The sequence below is a fragment of the Budorcas taxicolor genome, chromosome 1 (genome assembly GCF_023091745.1).
Source record: "Budorcas taxicolor isolate Tak-1 chromosome 1, Takin1.1, whole genome shotgun sequence".
Taxonomy (NCBI): domain Eukaryota; kingdom Metazoa; phylum Chordata; class Mammalia; order Artiodactyla; family Bovidae; genus Budorcas; species Budorcas taxicolor.
Window position 1 is genome coordinate 171,324,737 of NC_068910.1, and position 19,715 is coordinate 171,344,451.

Below are 19,715 nucleotides of genomic sequence, written 5' to 3' on the forward strand. Positions count from 1 at the left end.
TTGTTTCCTTAAGTGCCTGCTGTAATCCTTCTGTAACACTGCACAGCACAGTTATGGCTTTAAACAAAAGTTACAAGTCACAACAAATTCTTACATTTTGTACTATGTTGTGAAGTGTATTCCAAATGAAAAATGGAGGGAAAGTGTATGACATCATGCTTTGTAGTATGGTATACATGTATCAATCCATTTTACACGTAACTATCACCTAGACTACATACATAATGTATAGTTATTATAAAAGTTATATATTATGCCACAGTACTAAAAATAAAATATATTTTTCTCAAATAGTGAAAATAAGGTATCCTTCATGTATTTAATCACATAATGTTTTCTTGTTTGACCATGCCTCTTCTTTTTCTCCGTTGTAAATGAAATAATATCCAGCATTTTATGAAACAATAATGACAGAGTGAGACAATGTCTGGGCTATTAAGGCCTAAAAAAGGCATTGAGATGATTACCTTGTCATGAATTGCAGAAATACCATGCGTTTAATACATGGTAAAAATATAAAAATAAAAGACAAATAAATATAAATATCTTCTCAGTTACTGAAAAATCAAAAGTTCAACTGTACCTTATTATGAGTATGGTCTTGGATGTGCCGTAATTGCTGTGTTAAGTACAGCAACTAGCCGTATATCACTGTTGTCCCCCTACTAATCTGTGAGCTGTGACTATGCTGCGCCAAGAAGACACGGAAGGGTTTGGGGGTGTTTCTCCGCGAGGGAGGGCTCGACCATACCTAGGTGCTGCCGGCCCAGACCCGCGCGCAGCAGTCTCCAGTCCTGGCCCGCCTCCTCCGCCCATGCTGGGAGACCTCGACCTGTCCAGGCGAGAGGGAAAGGAGTGGAACTGCGCCCCTTCCCCTGCATCCCTAACGGTCACTGCCCTTCTCCAGAGGCTCCTGTGTCCTCTCATTCGGGAAGCAGGCACTTATGAGTGAACACAAGCCAGCCGAAGGGAGGCTGAGGGCGGCGACGTCCTCTAAAGTTGTGCTTCGGACTGGTTTGCGGCGGTCTTCCCTGCCGCGCGTGCCTATCGTTTCCTGGAACCGAATGAAATGTAGGGAAACTTAACATCCCCGGGGAAGCGGGGGTGGGGGTGGCCCCAACCCAGTCTCCGGGCGACAGGCGGGGGTCTCAGGCAACTGGCGGCGGCCGCGGCCACCCGGGCCGTGGCGTCCCACCCACAGCCCCCGGCCCGGTTCTGTCCGCGTGGTCCTCGCGAGACGGCGGGTGCTCAGATGAGCGGGAAGCGGCCCTCGCCGCCGCCGTCGGACTCCCCGGCGCCGCCACCTCGCGGGCGGCCGAGTACCGACACGGGCAACACGACCTCCCCCGGACTGAGCTGCTGCAGCCGCATGGACTCCTCGTAGGTGGGCAGGTACTTGACCTCCTCGTAGCTGGGCAGCTGCAGGAAGACCGGCGACACCACGCGCAGCTCGTGCTCCGAGGCGCAGGAGGGGGCCGAGCGTCCGCCGCCGGCCCGGCCCCGGCCGCCGCCGCCGCCACTGTCCAGCAGCGAGTCCTGAGAGCCCGCGGCCACCTCGTCTCGCAGCAGCTCGGGCGAGTCGTCGTCCTCGTCGTCGGGCGGCCCCTCAGCCCCCGGCTGCCCGGCGCCCCCCGGTGGCCCCGGCCGCGCCTGCCCGCGAGGGTACCTGCGTGGGCTGGGGCAGATGATGCGCTGCAGGAAGTAGCCGATGGCGAAGAGCACCAGCAGGATGAGCAGCCCGGAGAGCTTGCGGACGAACCAGCCCACGTTGTCGAGGAAGGCGTGCAGCGGTAGCTTGCAGCAGCGCACCGCGGTGGCGTTGGCCGCGTCGCAGCAGCGCTCCCGCTCGCCGCACGCCAGCTCCGCGCAGCCCCCGCCGCCCCGCGAGGGCGCCACCAGCGCCAGGGCCAGCAGCAGCAGCAGCGGCAGCAGCGGTGGCGGCGCGGGCGCCACCGACACGCCTTCGGCCGTGATCCCGGGTCCCCACATGGCCGGCGCGTACCGTCGCTAGGGTCCCTGGCGGGAGGTCCGTCTGTCCGCTTGTCCGTCGGCCCCTCCCCTGGCGCTCCGATCGGGTCCTGTGCGCCGCCTCCCGCGCGTCTGCTACCTGCGGCCGGAGCAGTGCTCACTCGGCCACGCTTGGGCGGAAGGAGGAGCCCGAGGCGCGCCGAAGCTGCGGGAGGCGGCCGCTTCCCGCCGCCCAAACTGCCTCTTGAGCTTCTGACCTCAACCCCGCGCTTCCAGCCGCCCCGGACGGGCGCTGGGCGTCCGGAACCGCCCAAGATGGCAGAGGCAGCCTGCGCGGGGCTGCCCTGGGCATCTTGGCTCCGGCCGGCCGCGCTCGTCCAAGCCCCTCTTGGTACTCTCCGGGGCTGGAAGGGTTAACGCTCTGCGCGCAGCCTGGGAGCCCCCTGATCTTGATTAATTCAGCAGTCGCACTCTTCCCAGCCACACGGGCGGGGGCTCTTGCTGGCGTAGGTATCTCAGTTTTAAGTGATTGAATTTCCCCAGGAATGTTATTTAAATTGACTTGCAACTGGGATTCGCTTACCATCCTTCTTGTGATCTTTCCGATTAAAAAATGGATGATGACCAATAAAGGCTAGCGCAACCCCGCCGCGGTCCCAGAGCTTTGGGGGGTTGGGGACCGCAGGATGGTTCTCCCTTCAGGCAGATCCAGAGGGCTGGGAATCCAGTACCCCCAGTAGATCTCCAGAGCACATAGAGAATTCTTCTGAGAGGCTAAGGTCACGGCACCACGGAAGTATTCCCAGAGGGACAGGGAGGATTCGGCCAAGGTGACCCGAGTTGACGCCGACGAAGGAGGGAAGGGGCACCTGTTTTCCCAAGGGCTCATCCGACAAGTCCCCACTGCGCTCGAGGGACAGAACAGGGATTTGGGTTTAGGGTGGAAGGAGGCCTCTCCTCCCGCGTAACACATCCGTGAAATGTCAGGGGAAATTGGCAACGTTCCTGAGCATTGATCTGAGCCTAAGGGTCTTTTTCAAGGTTGTTTTTGTTTGCAAAGTTTGCCTTTAAGGGAGTCTGTGCTCCAGTTAAGTGCATGGGGTCGCGTAGTCACCACTCCCTCCCTGATTAAGCACCGTGTCGCAAAGGGAGGAATGGCATTTACACAGTCCTTGACACCGTGTGTCTGCTGGGTGGTGGCCTTCAGCAGCTTCTTGAAAGAAGGTGGCATCATGAAGAAGCTAGGGACTTGTGCTTTTATTAAGGCTGTCTGAAACAGTCATCTTTGTAGAGTTAGGGTTTATTAATTCCCTCACTTGGTCCCTTGTAGAGAAACCAAACAGGAAATTACGAAGTCATCGAGAAAAAAGTAAAAGCAAAGGAAAAAATTTAGAGACACACGAAACTCAACTGTAGGTCAGTAAAAGCAAAGATTTCTCTCAGAGTAAGTCACACTGTATCTCCCTAATAACCTTATGGGACAAGGTGAAGGGTGCTGGTTGATTTAGGCATTTCATTGCTCCTCCTAAATGAAAACTTTCTAAATATTCTGCAGCTGGGAGTACCTTACTTTTGCTTCACACTCCAAAGCAATCCCTCCTCCTGAAGACGCTCCGAAGTGTCACTCAGAGCTACTTAATGTGAAGCTTAGTTGAGCGCAGGTCCTACTTTCTAAGCCTTCCTAAAGCCACAGTATTTCTCTGCCATAGTTTGTCTTACTACGCGTGCACGCTAAGTTGCTTCAGTCAGTCAGTTAAGTTCCTCAGTCATATCCAACTCATGAATCACAGCGTCAGGCCTCCCTGTCCATCACCAGCTCCTGGAGTTCACCCAAACTCTTGTCCATCAAGTCGAGGATGCCATCCAGCCATCTCATCCTCTGTCATCCCCTTCTCCTCCTGCCCCCAATCCCTCCCAGCATCAGAGTCTTTTCCAGTGAGTCAGCTCTTCACATGAGGTGGCCAAAGTGTTGGAACTTCAGCTTTAGCATCAGTCCTTCCAAAGAAATCCCAGGACTGATCTCTTTAGAATGGACTGGTTGGATCTCCTTGAAGTCCAAGGGACTCTCAAGAGTCTTCTCCAACACCACAGTTCAAAAGCATCAATTCTTCAGCACTCAGCTTTCTTCACAGTCCAACTCTCACATCCATACATGATCACAGGAAAAACCATAGCCTTGACTAAAAGGGCCTTGTTGGCAAAGTAATTTCTCTGCTTTTCAATATGCTATCTAGGTTGGTCATAACTTTTCTTCCAAGGAGTAAGGGTGTCACTCATGCTTTGGAGTCTTTTAATTTCATGGCTGCAATCACCATCTGCAGTGATTTTGGAGCCCCCCAAAATAAAGTCTGACACTGTTTCCACTGTTTCCCCATCTATTTCCCATGAAGTGATGGGACCAGATGCCATGATCTTAGTTTTCTGAATGTTGAGCTTTAAGCCAACTTTTTCACTCTCCTCTTTCACTTTCATCAAGAGGCTTTTTAGTTCTTCTGCACTTTCTGCCATAAGGGTGGTGTCATCTGCATATCTGAGGTTATTGATATTTCTCCTGGCAGTCTTGATTCCAGCTTGTGCTTCTTCCAGCCCAGCATTTCTCATGATGTACTTTGCATGTAAGTTAAATAAGCAGGGTGACAATATACAGCCTTGACGTACTCCTTTTCCTATTTGGAACCAGTCTGTTGTTCCATGTCCAGTTCTAACTGTTGCTTCCTAACCTGCATACAGGTTTCTCAAGAGGCGGGTCAGATGATCTGGTATTCCCATCTCTTTCAGAAATTTCCACAGTTTATTGTGATCCACACAGTCAAAGGCTTTGGCATAGTCAATAAAGCAGAAATAGATGTTTTTCTGGAACTCCCTTGCTTTTTCCATGATCCAGTGGATGTTGGCAATTTGATCTCTGGTTCCTCTGCCTTTTCTAAAACCAGCTTGAACATCAGGAAGTTCACGGTTCACATATTGCTGAAGCCTGGCTTGGAGAATTTTAAGCATTACTTTACTAGTGTGTGAGATGAGTGCAACTGTGTGGTAGTTTGAGCATTCTTTGGCATTGCTTTTCTTTGGGATTGGAATGAAAACTGACCTTTTCCAGGCCTGTGGCCACTGCCAAGTTTTCCAAATTTGAGTGCAGCACTTTCACAGCATCATCTTCCAGGATTTGAAAGAGCTCAACTGGAATTCCATTACCTCCACTAGCTTTGTTCATAATGATGCTTTCTAAGGCCCACTTGACTTCACATTCCAGGATGTCTGGCTCTAGGTGAGTGATCACACCATCGTGATTATCTTGGTCATGAAGATCTTTTTTGTACAGTTCTTCTGTGTATTCTTGCCAGCTCTTCTTAATATCTTTTGCTTCTGTTAAGTCCATACCATTTCTGTCCTTTATCGAGCCCATCTTTGTGTGAAATGTTCCCTTGGTATCTCTAATTTTGGTGTTCAGTTCATTGCTACCCTGCCAGGCTCCTCTGTCCATGGGATTCTCCAAGCAAGAATACTGGAGTGGATTGCCATGCCCTCCTCCAAGGGATCTTCCCAGTCCAGGGATTGAACCCTCATCTTCTCCATCTTCTGCATTAGCAGGTGGGTTCTTTACCACTAATGCCACCTGGGAAGCCCTTGTTTCTCTATATGGAAGCCTAAAACCTATTTTGTAAAGACTGGGTAACAAGGGGTTTTAAACTGTAGTAAGATAACAGTGTGGAAATGATTCATTTTAAAACAATGAAAATTGTATTATTCTTTCATTCACCCATTCTTTCGCCAAATTTGCACTGAACATTTTCTGTGTTCAAGGAACTCTGCTAGGTACTCACCATTATGGAGAAATAAATTATTCCTCCCCAGCATAGAATAAACCCATGTCTTCGGCCCCAGATGCTACTAAATGGAATAAAGCAGAAATTCCACAGAGAGAAACAAATGGCAGTTTTCTCTCTGATCATGGCTTGTTCTGACTTTCCCAAAGGAAGAATAAAATTAATGGGTTTCAAACAATCTCAAGGATGAAAGCAGTTCATAGCTTGAGATTGGCTTTGAGTATGAAGTTGAAAAAAAACGTGAAGACCTCTTTGGGTTTTTATTATCTGATCTTTTAGGATTTCTGCTAGTCATAGTAGGAGCAATGGTGAAAGTAAAGGGGAAGTTGTATGGTTGACAATGTGTAAGTGAAAGTGTCCTGCTTATCCTTATTTTGAAATTACTTAACAAACAGCATTTAATTTGTTTAATTTCTGCTGCCTTTAAGAGAGTTAGAATTTGTGGAATATTAGGGCACAGTAGGAAAACAATATAGATCCTATATACAATAGAATATTGGCAGAGTTACTTCTGTGAAAACAAAGAAAAGGATGAGGTCTGCAAAATGAGTATGGAATGGATTTTTATTTGATTTTTTTCTTTCCAAATTGATAGTCCCAAAGCATGATCCATTAAAGACCCTCCACAGAAACTGGCGCCTCTTTATTTCTTCTCTGATCTCTCCGTCTCACTTAATTCATTTTTGTTTGCCATGTAATTTATTGTGTACAACCTTTTGAAGGAAAGAAAAGAAACTCTATAGCTTTAAAAGCGCCAAAAAAAGCCCCATGATCTTCACTACTCAGCATCCTTATTCTTTATATTTGTCTAACACACGAATAAATGTGTTAGCTCCCAGGAAGTCATAAATTCAAGCCACTTAGTGAGGAAGATGGAATTTAATTGTATGTTCCATAGAATAATTGAAAGATAAAGGAAGGTCACAATATAGAAATTAAAAAGAAACCTTATTTTGTTGAAAATTGGCACCAAACTGTGTGTAAATAAGTGCGTGCAAAAGTTAAAGAAAAAACAAAACACTGATGGAAAGGGGATGGGAACTGAATTTATCCAAAGAGCACAGTCTCTTGGAGTACAGCTTAATCAAGTTTAAGAACAATTAACTGCTTTATCTTGCTGTGGTGCTTGAAGAATATTTTCTGAAAAATTTATCTTCCTTCTTATTTATATTCGTGTGAATGAATGCCAAGTAAGCCATATCTTTCAACTTTATAGAACAGAAGAAAGTAAAAAGAACACAAGCAGGCTGGCTGCTGTTGCACGTGCTTCTGGAAGTGTCTTCACAGCTTGAGAAAGACAGGGTGACCCCATCGTGCAACTTTCTGTTGTCTCATGTGGTACCCGGTCCTGAAGAGAACTTCTCTCTGAGGTCTGCTGTGAGTTTGTGCCTTTAAACCTGGAAAGCAGTAACTCTGCTCTTCTCACGTCCCTCCTCTAAAAGTTCTAAACATGGCCAGTTCAGTTCAGTTCAGTTCAGTCACTCAGTCGTGTCCGACTCTTTGCGACCCCATGAATCGCAGCATGCCAGGCCTCCCTGTCCATGACCAACTCCCGGAGTTCACTCAGACTCATGTCCATCGAGTCGGTGATGCCATCCAGCCATCTCATCCTCTGTCGTCCCCTTCTCCTCCTGCCCCCAATCCCTCCCAGCATCAAAATTTTTTCCAATGAGTCAACTCTTCACATGAGGTGGCCAAAGTACTGGAATTTCAGCTTTAGCATCATTCCTTCCAAAGAAATCCCAGGGCTGATCCCCTTCAGAATGGACTAGTTGGATCTCCTTGCAGTCCAAGTGACTCTCAAGAGTCTTCTCCAACACCACAGCCCAAAAGCATCAATTCTTCGGTGCTCAGCCTTCTCCACAGTCCAAATCTCACATCCATACATGACCACTGGAAAAACCATAGCCTTGAGTAGACGGACCTTAGTCGGCAAAGTAATGTCTCTGCTTTTGAATATGCAATCTAGGCTGGTCATAACTTTTCTTCCAAGGAGTAAGCGTCTTTTAATTTCATGACTGCAGTCACCATCTGCAATGATTTTGGAGCCCCCCAAAATAAAGTCTGTTACTGTTTCCACTGTTTCCCCATCTATTTCCCATGAAGCCAGGCTTCAGCAATACGTGAACTGTGAACTTCCTGATGTTCAAGCTGGTTTTAGAAAAGGCAGAGGAACCAGAGATCAAATTGCCAACATCCACTGGATCATGGAAAAAGCAAGAGAGTTCCAGAGAAACATCCATTTCTGCTTTATTGACTATGCCAAAGCCTTTGACTGTGTGGATCACAATAAACTGTGGAAAATTCTGAAAGAGATGGGAATACCAGACCATCTGACCTGCCTCTTGAGAAATCTGTATGCAGGTCAGGAAGCAACAGTCAGAACTGGACATGGAGCAACAGACTGGTTCCAAATAGGAAAAGGAGTACATCAAGGCTGTATATTGTCACCCTGCTTATTTAAGTTATATGCAGAGTACATCATGAGAAACGCTGGGCTGGAAGAAACACAAGCTGGAATCAAGATTGCCAGGAGAAATATCAATAACCTCAGATATGCAGATGACACCACCCTTATGGCAGAAAGTGCAGAAGAACTAAAAAGCCTCTTGATGAAAGTGAAAGAGGAGAGTGAAAAAGTTGGCTTAAAGCTCAACATTCAGAAAACTAAGATCATGGCATCTGGTCCCATCACTTCATGGGAAATAGATGGGGAAACATGGCCAGTTAGGACCTTGTAAACCATCTGGTTTCTAAGAACCCCCTTTTTGGATGTGCAGCGTTTCCCTTTACTACTAATTTGCTATTAAAGTTGATTCATTAATGTCCTCATTTCATGGTCTCCCTCCTGTGCAATATGGCCTTGTACATTGAGGGTTTTGTGGTAAATAGTGTATATCTGCATAAATATGTCTACCTGGAAATGATTTGTGATCTGAAATATTCTGCTTTGACATTTTCAAATCATATTGCTTTCAGTTCAGTTCAGTTCAGTTCTGTCGCTCAGTCGTGTCTGACTCTTTGCGACCCCATGAATCGCAGCACGCCAGGCCTCCCTGTCCATCACCAACTCCCAGAGTTCACTCAGACTCACGTCCATCGAGTCAGTGATGCCATCCAGCCATCTCATCCTCTGTCATCTCCTTCTCCTCCTGGCCCCAATCCCTCCCAGCATCAGAGTCTTCTCCAGTGAGTCAACTCTTCACATCAGGTGGCCAAAGTACTGGAGTTTCAACTTCAGCATCATTCCCTCCAAAGAAATCCCAGGGCTGATCTCCTTCAGAATGGATGGGTTGGATCTCCTTGCAGTCCAAGGGACTCTAAAGAGTCTTCTCCAACACCACAGTTCAAAAGCATCAATTCTTCGGCGCTCAGCCTTCTTCACAATCCAACTCTCACATCCATACGTGACCACTGGAAAAACCATAGCCTTGACTAGATGGACCTTTGTTGGGAAAGTAATGTCTTTGCTTTTGAATATGCTATCTAGGTTGGTCATAACTTTTCTTCCAAGGAGTAAGCGTCTTTTAATTTCATGGCTGCAATCACCATCTGCAGTGATTTTGGAGCCCCCCAAAATAAAGTCTGACACTGTTTCTACTGTTTCCCCATCTATTTCCCATCATCACTCATTTAATAAATATTTAATTAGGGCCCACTCTGAACTGAGCATTCTACTCTTTTCTGGGCACACTATAAAGTCAAACAGTTCCCTGTCCTCAGGAGCTTGCTGGTGGTGGGGAGGTGGGAGTGGGGGAGAGAACAACAGAGCTAATCCGTCAAAGTAATGAATCACTAATTCCAAACAAAGATCCATGATTATAAAGGAGAAATGCAGGAATTCCCCAGGCAGTCCAGTGGTTAAGACACTGAGCTTCCACTGCAGGGGACAAGGGTTCAGTCCCTGCTTGGGGCAACTAAGATCAAACCTTGCCGGTGCAGTCAAAAAAAAAAAAAAAACAGTGCAGGGTCTGTGAGTTTTCACACTGGACATGATCTGGATTGAAGTAGGGTGGGGGTGTCAGCTCGAAAGTATTCCCTAAGAAAAAGCTCCTTAAGAAAGGGCAAAACTAGGAGAAACCATGTTCTCCAGGCGGAGGAAACTTCACAGGGACCAGTTCCCCAAGTGGGAAGACTCTCACATGTCATCTCATGCTTGGGACAAAGCCTGTGTAATTTCTGCCTCAACAGCTGAGACTCTATCAAAGATTTGTTTTAAGCAGAGTCAAGTCATGCCTCAATGTTGTTCAATTTTAAACCAAATCCGGTTCCCTGTAGTGTCTGTAACAGGTTGCGTGACTTGGTTACCTCTGCAGTCCTACTCAGTCTTTCCTTGGAGACTGGAAATTCCAGCACTGTTTTCTCTTCTCTCCATCTCCACTAGCCAGACTGGGAGTGGAGTCTGGATTTCCTTTCAGCTGTATCAGTTGGCAGCTTTCCCGCAAAAGGCTTCTTCAAGTCAAATGCTTGAAGTAGATGAAAAGTCAAAATAAGATTGTTGTTGTTGTTTTTCAGTCGCTAAGTCATGTCCAACTCTTTGTCACCCCATGGACTGCAGCATGTCCCTGTCCCTCACTATCTCCCGGAGTTTGCCTAAGTTCATGTCCATTGAGTTAGTGATTCTTTCTAACCATCTCATCCTCTGCCACCCTTGTCTCTTTTTGCCTTCAATCTTTCCCAGCATCAGGGTCTTTTCCAATGAGTTGGCTGTTTGCATCAGGTGACCAAATTATTGGAACTTCAGCTTGAGTGTTAGTCCTTCCAATGAGTATCCAGGGTTGATTTCCTTTAGGATTGACTGATCTCCTTGCTGTCCATGGGACCTCTCAAGAGTCTTCTCCAATACCACAATTCAAAAGCATCAAGGTGGTTTGTATCTTTTGTTCAATTTAGGCACAAAAGGAAATAGAAGTCTTCCTTCCGTGCTTGAAACTAGAAACAAAAGGTTGGTTGTATTCAGGCTCTTAGGAAAATTATAACATCTACATTTGTATTTGGCCTTTCAGCTTTCAAAATATTTCCCGATGTATTGTTTTGTTCTCTCCTTCCTACATTCTTATGAAATGGTTTGAAATCATCATTTATACCTTTTTCCAGGTGAAGAGAAGTTAAAACATCCGAATCACAGAGGAAGTTGTTGGCAGTGCTGAAAGTGGGATCCAAGCCTTGTGAATCCAAGTCTGGTTAAAAAGAATGGGGAAGTCTCGGACCACCTCGCTGACTTGCACCAGGCCAAAGGAACCCCTGGGGGAAATACTTGTGTTCCCTCCACCAACATCCGATACATTAAGAGCCCATTTATAAGGAAAACAGAGCTGGTCTCTGTTCTAGACCATAAGTACAAGATTCTTCTGAGGACATAAAGCTTTTGTTTCTGCCATTTTTGTGGCCACTTTCGGTAACCCATTAATAATGGTTCAGGTAATAATGTGATAGGCCAGCTATTTTTGTATGCATTTCTGAAAACAACAAAAAAAATGCATTCTCCTCCTTCACTCTAACATTCTTTACATGAACTAAGTCATCTAATTCACATTGATATGCTAATGGTACATGCTTGAGAAAATAAGTATATACTGGGTTCTGAAACACAAAATGAATATAGGAAACTGTCAGTGACTTAGCTTTCTATATTTAATTTTGCTTTATAACAATTCATCAGTTAATTTCTCATGGCAAACTTTTCTATTGCTGGAGATAAAAAAATCAAACTGTAAATATGAGAGATATTTAGTGAGGCCAAGAAGATCTGAAATTAGAATTGCAATTATGTCAGCTGAATAAATTTCCTTTTCACTCATACTTTTTTAAATGGTCAGATTGTTGAAGTTAGAATATATCTGTCAGTAAGCTGATGTACCAGCCAAATGCTCACACTGGCAGAAAACTCACATAGCATGAAATTATTTCATACAATGAAATAATTTCATAAGGTGAAACATTTTTACACTCCATTATTTTAACTCAAAGCTAGTAATATATTCTTTGCCTCTCTTTCATTACAAGGAGAAATTGGTTGTTAATACCTCCTTCCACATATTCTCTGTAGCCCTAGATAGTGTGAGGTGCATGCTTTTGCTCAGGATCCTGCATGTGACTTTATAGTTTCTGTGCAGCAGGACTGGGGCACTGACTCTGAGCTTCCCACTAGTCCCCAGACAGGGCTGTGGGCCATCTACCCAGCACCCTGCTTCTAATGTAAAATGGCATGGGATAACTCTTCAACGAGACTTGCTTTAAAATACAGTGAATGTAGTCAAATATCCAAAATTGCCGTTAACAGTTTTCATTGAAGATTATGCAACAATGAATTTTTAAAGAGCCTCTTAGGTGTAATCTTAAATTTCTTTTTCATCTTGATTTTTCACTCCTTTCTTCCTATACCCTTTACTTCAATAAATGACTGCCTGAGACAGCAGCCAAACCCCCTGCTTTAGCAATGTTGTCTTTTCCCTTTTGCTGTGCCCTCCGCCAGTACTTCTCTTTTTCTATCTCTTTAGGTCAGACTGGGAGATTAGCATTCACATACACACACCACCATGTGTCAAATGGACAGCTTGTGGGAACCTGCTGTAAAGCACAGGAGCTCAGCTCTGGTGGTTTGTGATGACCTAGAGGGTGGGATGGGGGCGGGGGGTCAGTAGGAGAGTGGTCCAAGTAGGAGGGAATATATGTGTGTGTGTGTCAGTTCAGTTCAGTTCAGTCGCTCAGTCGTGTCTGACTCTTTGCGACCCCATGAATTGCAGCATGCCAGGCCTTCCTGTCCATCACCAACTCCCGGAGTTCACTCAGACTCACATCCATCGAGTCCGTGATGCCATCCAGCCATCTCATCCTCTGTCGTCCCCTTCTCCTCCTGCCCCCAATCCCTCCCAGCATCAGAGTCTTCTCCAATGAGTCAACTCTTCGCATGAGGTGGCCAAAGTACTGGAGTTTCAGCTTTAGCATCATTCCTTCCAAAGAAATCCCAGGGCTGATCCCCTTCAGAATGGACTGGTTGGATCTCCTTGCAGTCCAAGGGACTCTCAAGAGTCTTCTCCAACACCACAGTTCAAAAGCATCAATTCTTCGGTGCTCAGCGTTCTTCACAGTCCAACTCTCACATCCATACATGACTACTGGAAAAACCATAGCCTTGACTAGACGGACCTTAGTCGGCAAAGTAATGTCTCTGCTTTTGAATATGCTGTCTAGGTGTGTGTGTGTGTGTATATATATATCTATATATCTATATATATCTATCTGATTCACTTCATTGTGAATTATATTCCAATTAAAAATATACATATAAGACACAGCTCCAATGTCCGTTACTCTCCAAAATTTGTAAAACTCATCTCCAAATCCATTGACCCCAGCTGGAAGTTATCTCTTTCTTTCCAGAATCCTCTTAACATTATCTCCCATTTGTGACAGTTCTCATTCTCTACTTCATATTTGAGGTATTGGGTACTTATGTTAATTCTGGGGTTTTGGGAAACCCGTTCATGGCAGTAGACCTTGTATCTGGACCCCTGTAGAGCAGTGGTTTTCCATCTCTCTGTGAACTGGTGCCATTTTGACTAGTCCTTTGGGAAGCTCCCTGAAGAGCTCCCCCTTCTCACACACTCCCTTCCCCCCATTGCTGTGCTGTTTGAATGTCTGCTATGCTCCTGTCTGCTTGACTGTGTGCTACTGAAAGTTCTCACTTGTTCTTTTCCTGTCAACACATCATCTTGCTATAGTCGCGAGATTCGCTGTTAGGTCACTCTTCCTACTTCCTGCAGGAACGTTTATACTGCTGATCATGAGTCATAGGACCCATTCTGTTCATCATTCCGTGGGAGAGGCATCACCATGTACGTGTGGGGCTCAACTGGGACAAAATGGACCCATCAAGAGTTGGGAGCACATCTATGAAGAGCTTACAGCACTCCAGAAAGCCATGGCCACATCATTTAGGAATCTCTGTCTTGGCAACTTGAACCTCATAGGTGCTAAATGTGTTTTTACGGAATTAATTTACCTAAGTGTGTGACTCTGTTTATATTTTCAACCTGTAGCCCTTTCTTGAGTAACAATACCATGGTTTTGCTACCTGCAGAATGAAGTATTTTACATATGTATAAGCAAAAAGAATATTTCCCTCGTTAGCACCTTTAGACCAGGAATTTAGAGAACAACTCTGTATCTACCCAGTGACCTGCCTTCTGAAACCCTTTAGCTTCAGCTACTGGAAGACACAATTTTTACATGTTAACTTTAATATCTGGGCCAGTCCTGGGCATTTTTACTTTTAGGTCTGTTCCTCAACATTTATAGGATTGTTATCCTTATATCATAGGAAGGCTGCCTTATAACATAGGTGGGCTGATCGCTGGAGGGTGCATTTTTCTGTTAGTGGGATTCTGGCAGGGTCCAGCCAGTGGGAGGATGGAGGGCAGTTGAAGACAGAAGCCGAGGTGGGGGCTCTGGCAGCTCTCACATGCTCCCATAGGTCTGCGGTGGGCAACCCCAGCACCCAGACTCCCATAAGAACACTTCTTTCTTCCCTCCGTTGCTAATCACCAGGCTACTTCACCATCTCCTGAGGATTCTGAGCTGTTGCTGTGTAACCAGTCTCTTGTATTTCATTCTCTCTGTTTTAAGTCCCCAGGATGGTTTGTTTTTCTGGTTGGACTTGACAGATACAGTGCCGCTGAAACACCTTCTCCAGCTCTAGGGACATAAAGATGACAAGTCACATGATTCCTCTGACTGTATAGACTGAAGGGAATAGTATTCTTCACTCTGTTGCCAAAGACTGGCTTCCATCCATATGGAAAAGTTGGCCTCAATTGCAAGTGACAAGCAGACAGTGTTAATACTGCTCTGTGACCTTAAGCACATAGTCTCTGGGTCTGCATTTCTTCATCTGTAAAATAAATGGTATAATAATATTGACCTCATAGAGTTACGAGGATTAAATGAATGAATACATATAAAGTGCTTACAACACTACTTGGCACTTAGAGAGCTCTATATAAGTGTTAACTATTATTATTTAACTGAAAAGAGCTCATTATCTTTTCTTGCCTGTTAGTTTAATTCTGAAAATAGTGAAGTATAAAGCTAATTTGTTGTAGGATTTTCATGACTTTATTAGATTTGTAACTTGTCTTCCTGAATCAGCCAAAGACAAATGGAAGCCATTAACTCTGCAGAGTTTAATACTTGGCCTGAGCTTTATCATTGGCAATGCTATCAGAATTAGCCACATAAATTTGTTACTGAATTTGGAAAACAGTTTGGAAGCATTATATCTTCTATAAAATTCTCCCTTTTGAATGATTCCTTTTAGAATTCAGTCCAAAAAAGCCTTGTTTGCCTTACGAACCTGTCAAAGCTTTCTCTTTTTTCATCATGGTAATTATGTAAATAGCCATGAATCCTTTTTGGTTTTGGTTGTTGAAGAGCTCAGAACTAAATTTAAAGTTTAGTTGTATAATTTGTGCTTGGTTGCCCCTGCCCCATATTTGTTTCTACTTAATTTGGCTTTGGTTTTATCATTCAATTTATTTTTTGATTGATTCCATTACATTTCACCATTTGTATTAGTGTTATCTGTTATAGCAAATTCTTTCTGGAATAAGATGTGATAAATAAATAAGATGTGTTATAAATAAATAACACTAAATTCAATTTGTAGGGTTTTTGGAGTGTGTTTTCCATCAATATGTTATTCTTTGTGTGTGTTAGTTGCTCAGTCATGTCTACTTTTTGAGACCCATGAATGTAGTGCACCAGGCTCCTCTGTCCTTGGGATTCTCCAGGCATGAATACTGGAGAAGGTTGCCATGCCTTTCTCCAGGGGATCTTCCTGAATATGTTATTCTACATCACTGAATTCAAGGGGCGGAGGGGTGGGAGTGGAGGGGGGTGGTGGGATAGGGGGGTGGAGGGGGTAGAGGAGGAATGGGTTGGAAGTATGGGATTAGTATATATAAACTATTGCATGTAGAATGGATAAACAGAAAGGTCCTACTATATAGAACAGGAAACTATATCCAATATCCTGTGATAAACCATAAAGGAAAAGAATATGAAAAAATAATATATGTATGTGTAAGTGAATCACTTTTCTGTACAGAAGGAATTAACATATAGTAAATCAACTATTAGTTAGTTAGTTCAGTTGCTCAGTCATGTCCGACTCTTTGCGACCCCATGAATCGCAGCATGCCAGGCCTCCACGTCCATCACCATCTCCTGGAGTTCACTCAGACTCACGTCCATCAAGTCCATGATGCCATCCAGCCATCTCATCCTCTGTCGTCCCCTTCTCCTCCTGCCCCCAATCCCTCCCAGCATCAAAGTCTTTTCCAATGAGTCAATTCTTCGCATGAGGTGGCCAAAGTACTGGAGTTTCAGCTTTAGCATCATTCCTTCCAAAGAAATCCCAGGGTTGATCTCCTTCAGAATGGACTGGTTGGATCTCCTTGCAGTCCAAGGGACTCTCAAGAGTCTTCTCCAACACCACAGTTCAAAAGCATCAATTCTTCGGTGCTCAGCCTTCTTCATAGTCCAACTCTCACATCCATACATGACCACAGGAATACTTCAATGAAATAAATTTTAATGAAGAGATTAATCTGTAGGTAAAAAATTATATTCATAGGTAGCTGAAGTTTTCAGCATGGCCCGTCTTAGGAATCTGAAGTGGTTTGGTCACATGCCTCGGTCATTTTTATTTCAGAATCAGTTGTAATAGACTGCCAAAGTTTTACAGAGCATGAATTCTATGGTATGTTATTGTTATTTGGAAAAAGCATTTTGTGGTCAAGTAAGTTTGGGAAATGCCCAGTTATAGAAAATTATGGCTCACTGCTTCAGGAGTTTTTAGAGCCTGAATTAAGTACATTGTGATTCTCTAAGAAGAAACAATATGAAGTAGAATTTTCCTGACTTGCATAACCAAGGAACTCTCTCCACTGCCATTTTTTTTTCATTCTTAATCGAAACTCCAGTTAATATTTTGAGGAGTTAGGATTCTCTTATATAGGCCGATTTCCTACAGACTGGATTTTCCCTATATAGTTTAGGCAAATACTACTTTTTAATTAAGTCTAAGTCTAATTAAGAATATAGGTGATGCTGGTGATGCTGTTCACCATCAATTAAGAGCATTCTTTAGAATCAGGAATCTTGAAGATTTCTTAATTCTTAAAAATTCATCTTATTATAATAATAAAAGCAGGTTGTTTGGAAGTAAATGCACTTTTTTTAGTGCTGGACCTCTTAAGCACTGTTTCTGCTTAAAATCAACTTACCTGGACAAAAATATAAAATCAAGGACCATGTCACTAATGTGACATCTAAACTGTTCAGTATAATGGAGCCATAATTTAGTTTTAGACAAGAGTCAGATTAAAAGTGAGTAAGAATAGAGTTAAAGGGATCAAGCTGTGAATATAAGAATTTTTTAAATGATGTGATTGGGAAATAAAAGTAATCACTTTCAAGCACTTTACCATATATAAACCTCAAACACAAGGCACAATTTTATTAAGATTGACAAGGCTAATCTATAATTAAAGCGATTTGGAAAGACATTTAACCATGATTTACTTTTTCTTAAAGCTGAACAAAATGGATGCTGTTAAGTGGAACTATCTAATAATACAGCATTCCGGCTGCCTGTCTTTGGTTCCAGAGAGTATAGTGGTGCTGGCGCCAGAATTCTAGATTCCTCTATTTATGGGGACATTTATTCCCACAGAGCCCCTCTTCCAGCACAATTTTCCTACCATAACCAGACTGAAAACAGCTTGGAAACACAACATTTGTTTCATGCTTAACTTTTACAAAAATGCTTGCACATATATCATTTTGTTCATTTTAACAAGACAAATGAGAAAAATGTTAGCAGAGACAATTACGCTGCATGGTTAGGAGTGTAAGCCACACCTGGATTTAAATCTGATTCTACCATTAGTTCTGGACCCTTGAGCAAGTCACCTAATTGCTCCAAGCCTCCGTTTCCTACTCAATAAAATGGGAGTAATAATAGAATCTAATTTATGTGATGATTAAATGAGCTAATCCAAAGTGCTTAGTGCAGAGTAAATGCTCATTACATGCATTATATATTATATACTCTATAGATTCAAACAGAAGAAAGTGAGATTCAAGAGAGTGACTTGTTCGAAGTTGCAAAAAAAAACAACAACTAGGATTTGAACTCTGGCCTCGCCATCCCTAGTAGGGAAACCGTAAGAGCCCTGTCCTGGTGGACGGCTGCTTGCCTGGTACACTCCTTGCTGACCCTAACAAGGCTCTAGCACATGACCTACCATAGCATAGGAGACAGAGTGTGTGGGGTGGTTTGAAGTATGTGGGTTTTAGAATTAGACAGATATGAGTTCAAATCCAAGTGTTGCCACTTGTTTGCACAATTAGTGAAACTGTGATAATAATATCTTCTTCAGGATGAGAATTCAGTGAGATGATGTATATAAAGTGGCTGGTCCATTATAAGCTCTCAGTAGATGTTGATCATTGTTGAGAAGTGATGTGGGGTTGCAGGCGGGGTTGGGGGGGCTCTATATTAACCTGGAGAGAATAGGAATGGCCCCAGTCCTCAACTAATGTGGTGGAGATATAAACTCCCATTTTATTCCCTCTACTCAGATATAAAGAGATAGAAAGCCTTCTCATCCCTGTTATTTTTTAACAATCTTGTTTATAAACTTTATCTGCATAATCCAAAATAAAATATTAAAGCTCCTTAATAGGCTCTTAGAAGTAACATCTTGGCAAGCTCTTCTGAGCATGTTTACTACATCTTGGGTTTGTAGTTACAGTAAGTCAATAGATACTTCTAGACATAATTTAAAATTTACACTTAAATTCTAGATGCTTAAAAGAACATCAGAGAATAGAATATTAAATACTGCCCCACCAACATTTGATATTAACTGCTGTCAACTGGGAATCATGTAAGTATTTAGCTGTTATAAAAATGATGTCTTGAATTCTGTGAGCCTGGCAAAGAGGGCAAGGAGTAGAATCAGGAAGTACTCCCCTGGGGAGGGGAGATTAGCTCTACTAAAGAGGGGAATTATAAACTGAAGCTTGAAGGAGGAGCTGGGACAAAAAAAGACACTGAGAACTGTGGGTCATTATAATGTAAAGTGTGTATAGCAGTTCTTACAATCTAAAGATTTAGAATAAATGCAGGTATGATGGATTAAATGTTTATATCACCCCCAAGTTCATATACTGAAGCCCCTAACCAAGCTCAACATTCAGAAAATGAAGATTATGGCATCTGGTCCCATCACTTCATAGGAAATAGATGGGGAAACAGTGGAAAGAGTGTCAGACTTTATTTTTTTGGGCTCCAAAATCACTGTAGATTGTGACTGCATCCATGAAATTAAAAGACGCTTATTCCTTGGAAGAAAAGTTATGACCAACCTAGATAGCATATTCAAAAGCAGAGACATTACTTTGCCGACTAAGGTCCGTCTAGTCAAGGCTATGGTTTTTCCAGCAGTTATGTATGGATGTGAGATTTGGACTGTGAAGGAGGCTGAGCACCGAAGAATTGATGCTTTTGAACTGTGGTGTTGGAAAAGACTCTTGAGAGTCCCTTGGACTGCAAGGAGATCCAACCAGTCCATTCTGAAGGAGATCAACCCTGGGATTTCTTTGGAAAGAATGATGCTAAAGCTGAAACTCCAGTACTTTGGCCACCTCATGCGAAGAGTTGACTCACTGGAACAGACTTCGATGCTGGGAGGGACTGGGGGCAGGAGGAGAAGGGGACGACAGAGAATGAGATGGCTGGATGGCATCACTGACTTGATGGACGTGAGTCTGAGTGAACTCCGGGAGATGGTGATGGACAGGGAGGCCTGGCGTGCTGCAATTCATGGGATCGCAAAGAGTCAGACACGACTG

General features: G+C 43.9%; 1 protein-coding gene across 1 annotated transcript; it reads right to left on the bottom strand.

Annotated features, from left to right (window-relative positions):
* Positions 1–1,248: 1,248 nt before the first annotated feature.
* Positions 1,249–1,989, bottom strand: C1H3orf80 (chromosome 1 C3orf80 homolog). Its single transcript, XM_052650091.1, has one exon. It carries the CDS (start codon positions 1,987–1,989, stop codon positions 1,249–1,251), a length of 741 nt encoding a protein of 246 aa, XP_052506051.1.
* Between the last annotated feature and the right edge of the window lie 17,726 nt (positions 1,990–19,715).

Coding starts and splice junctions, on each gene's coding strand:
- C1H3orf80 (XM_052650091.1), bottom strand. CDS start 1,989: ATGTGGGGACCCGGGATCACGGCCGAAGGCGTGTCGGTGGCGCCCGCG.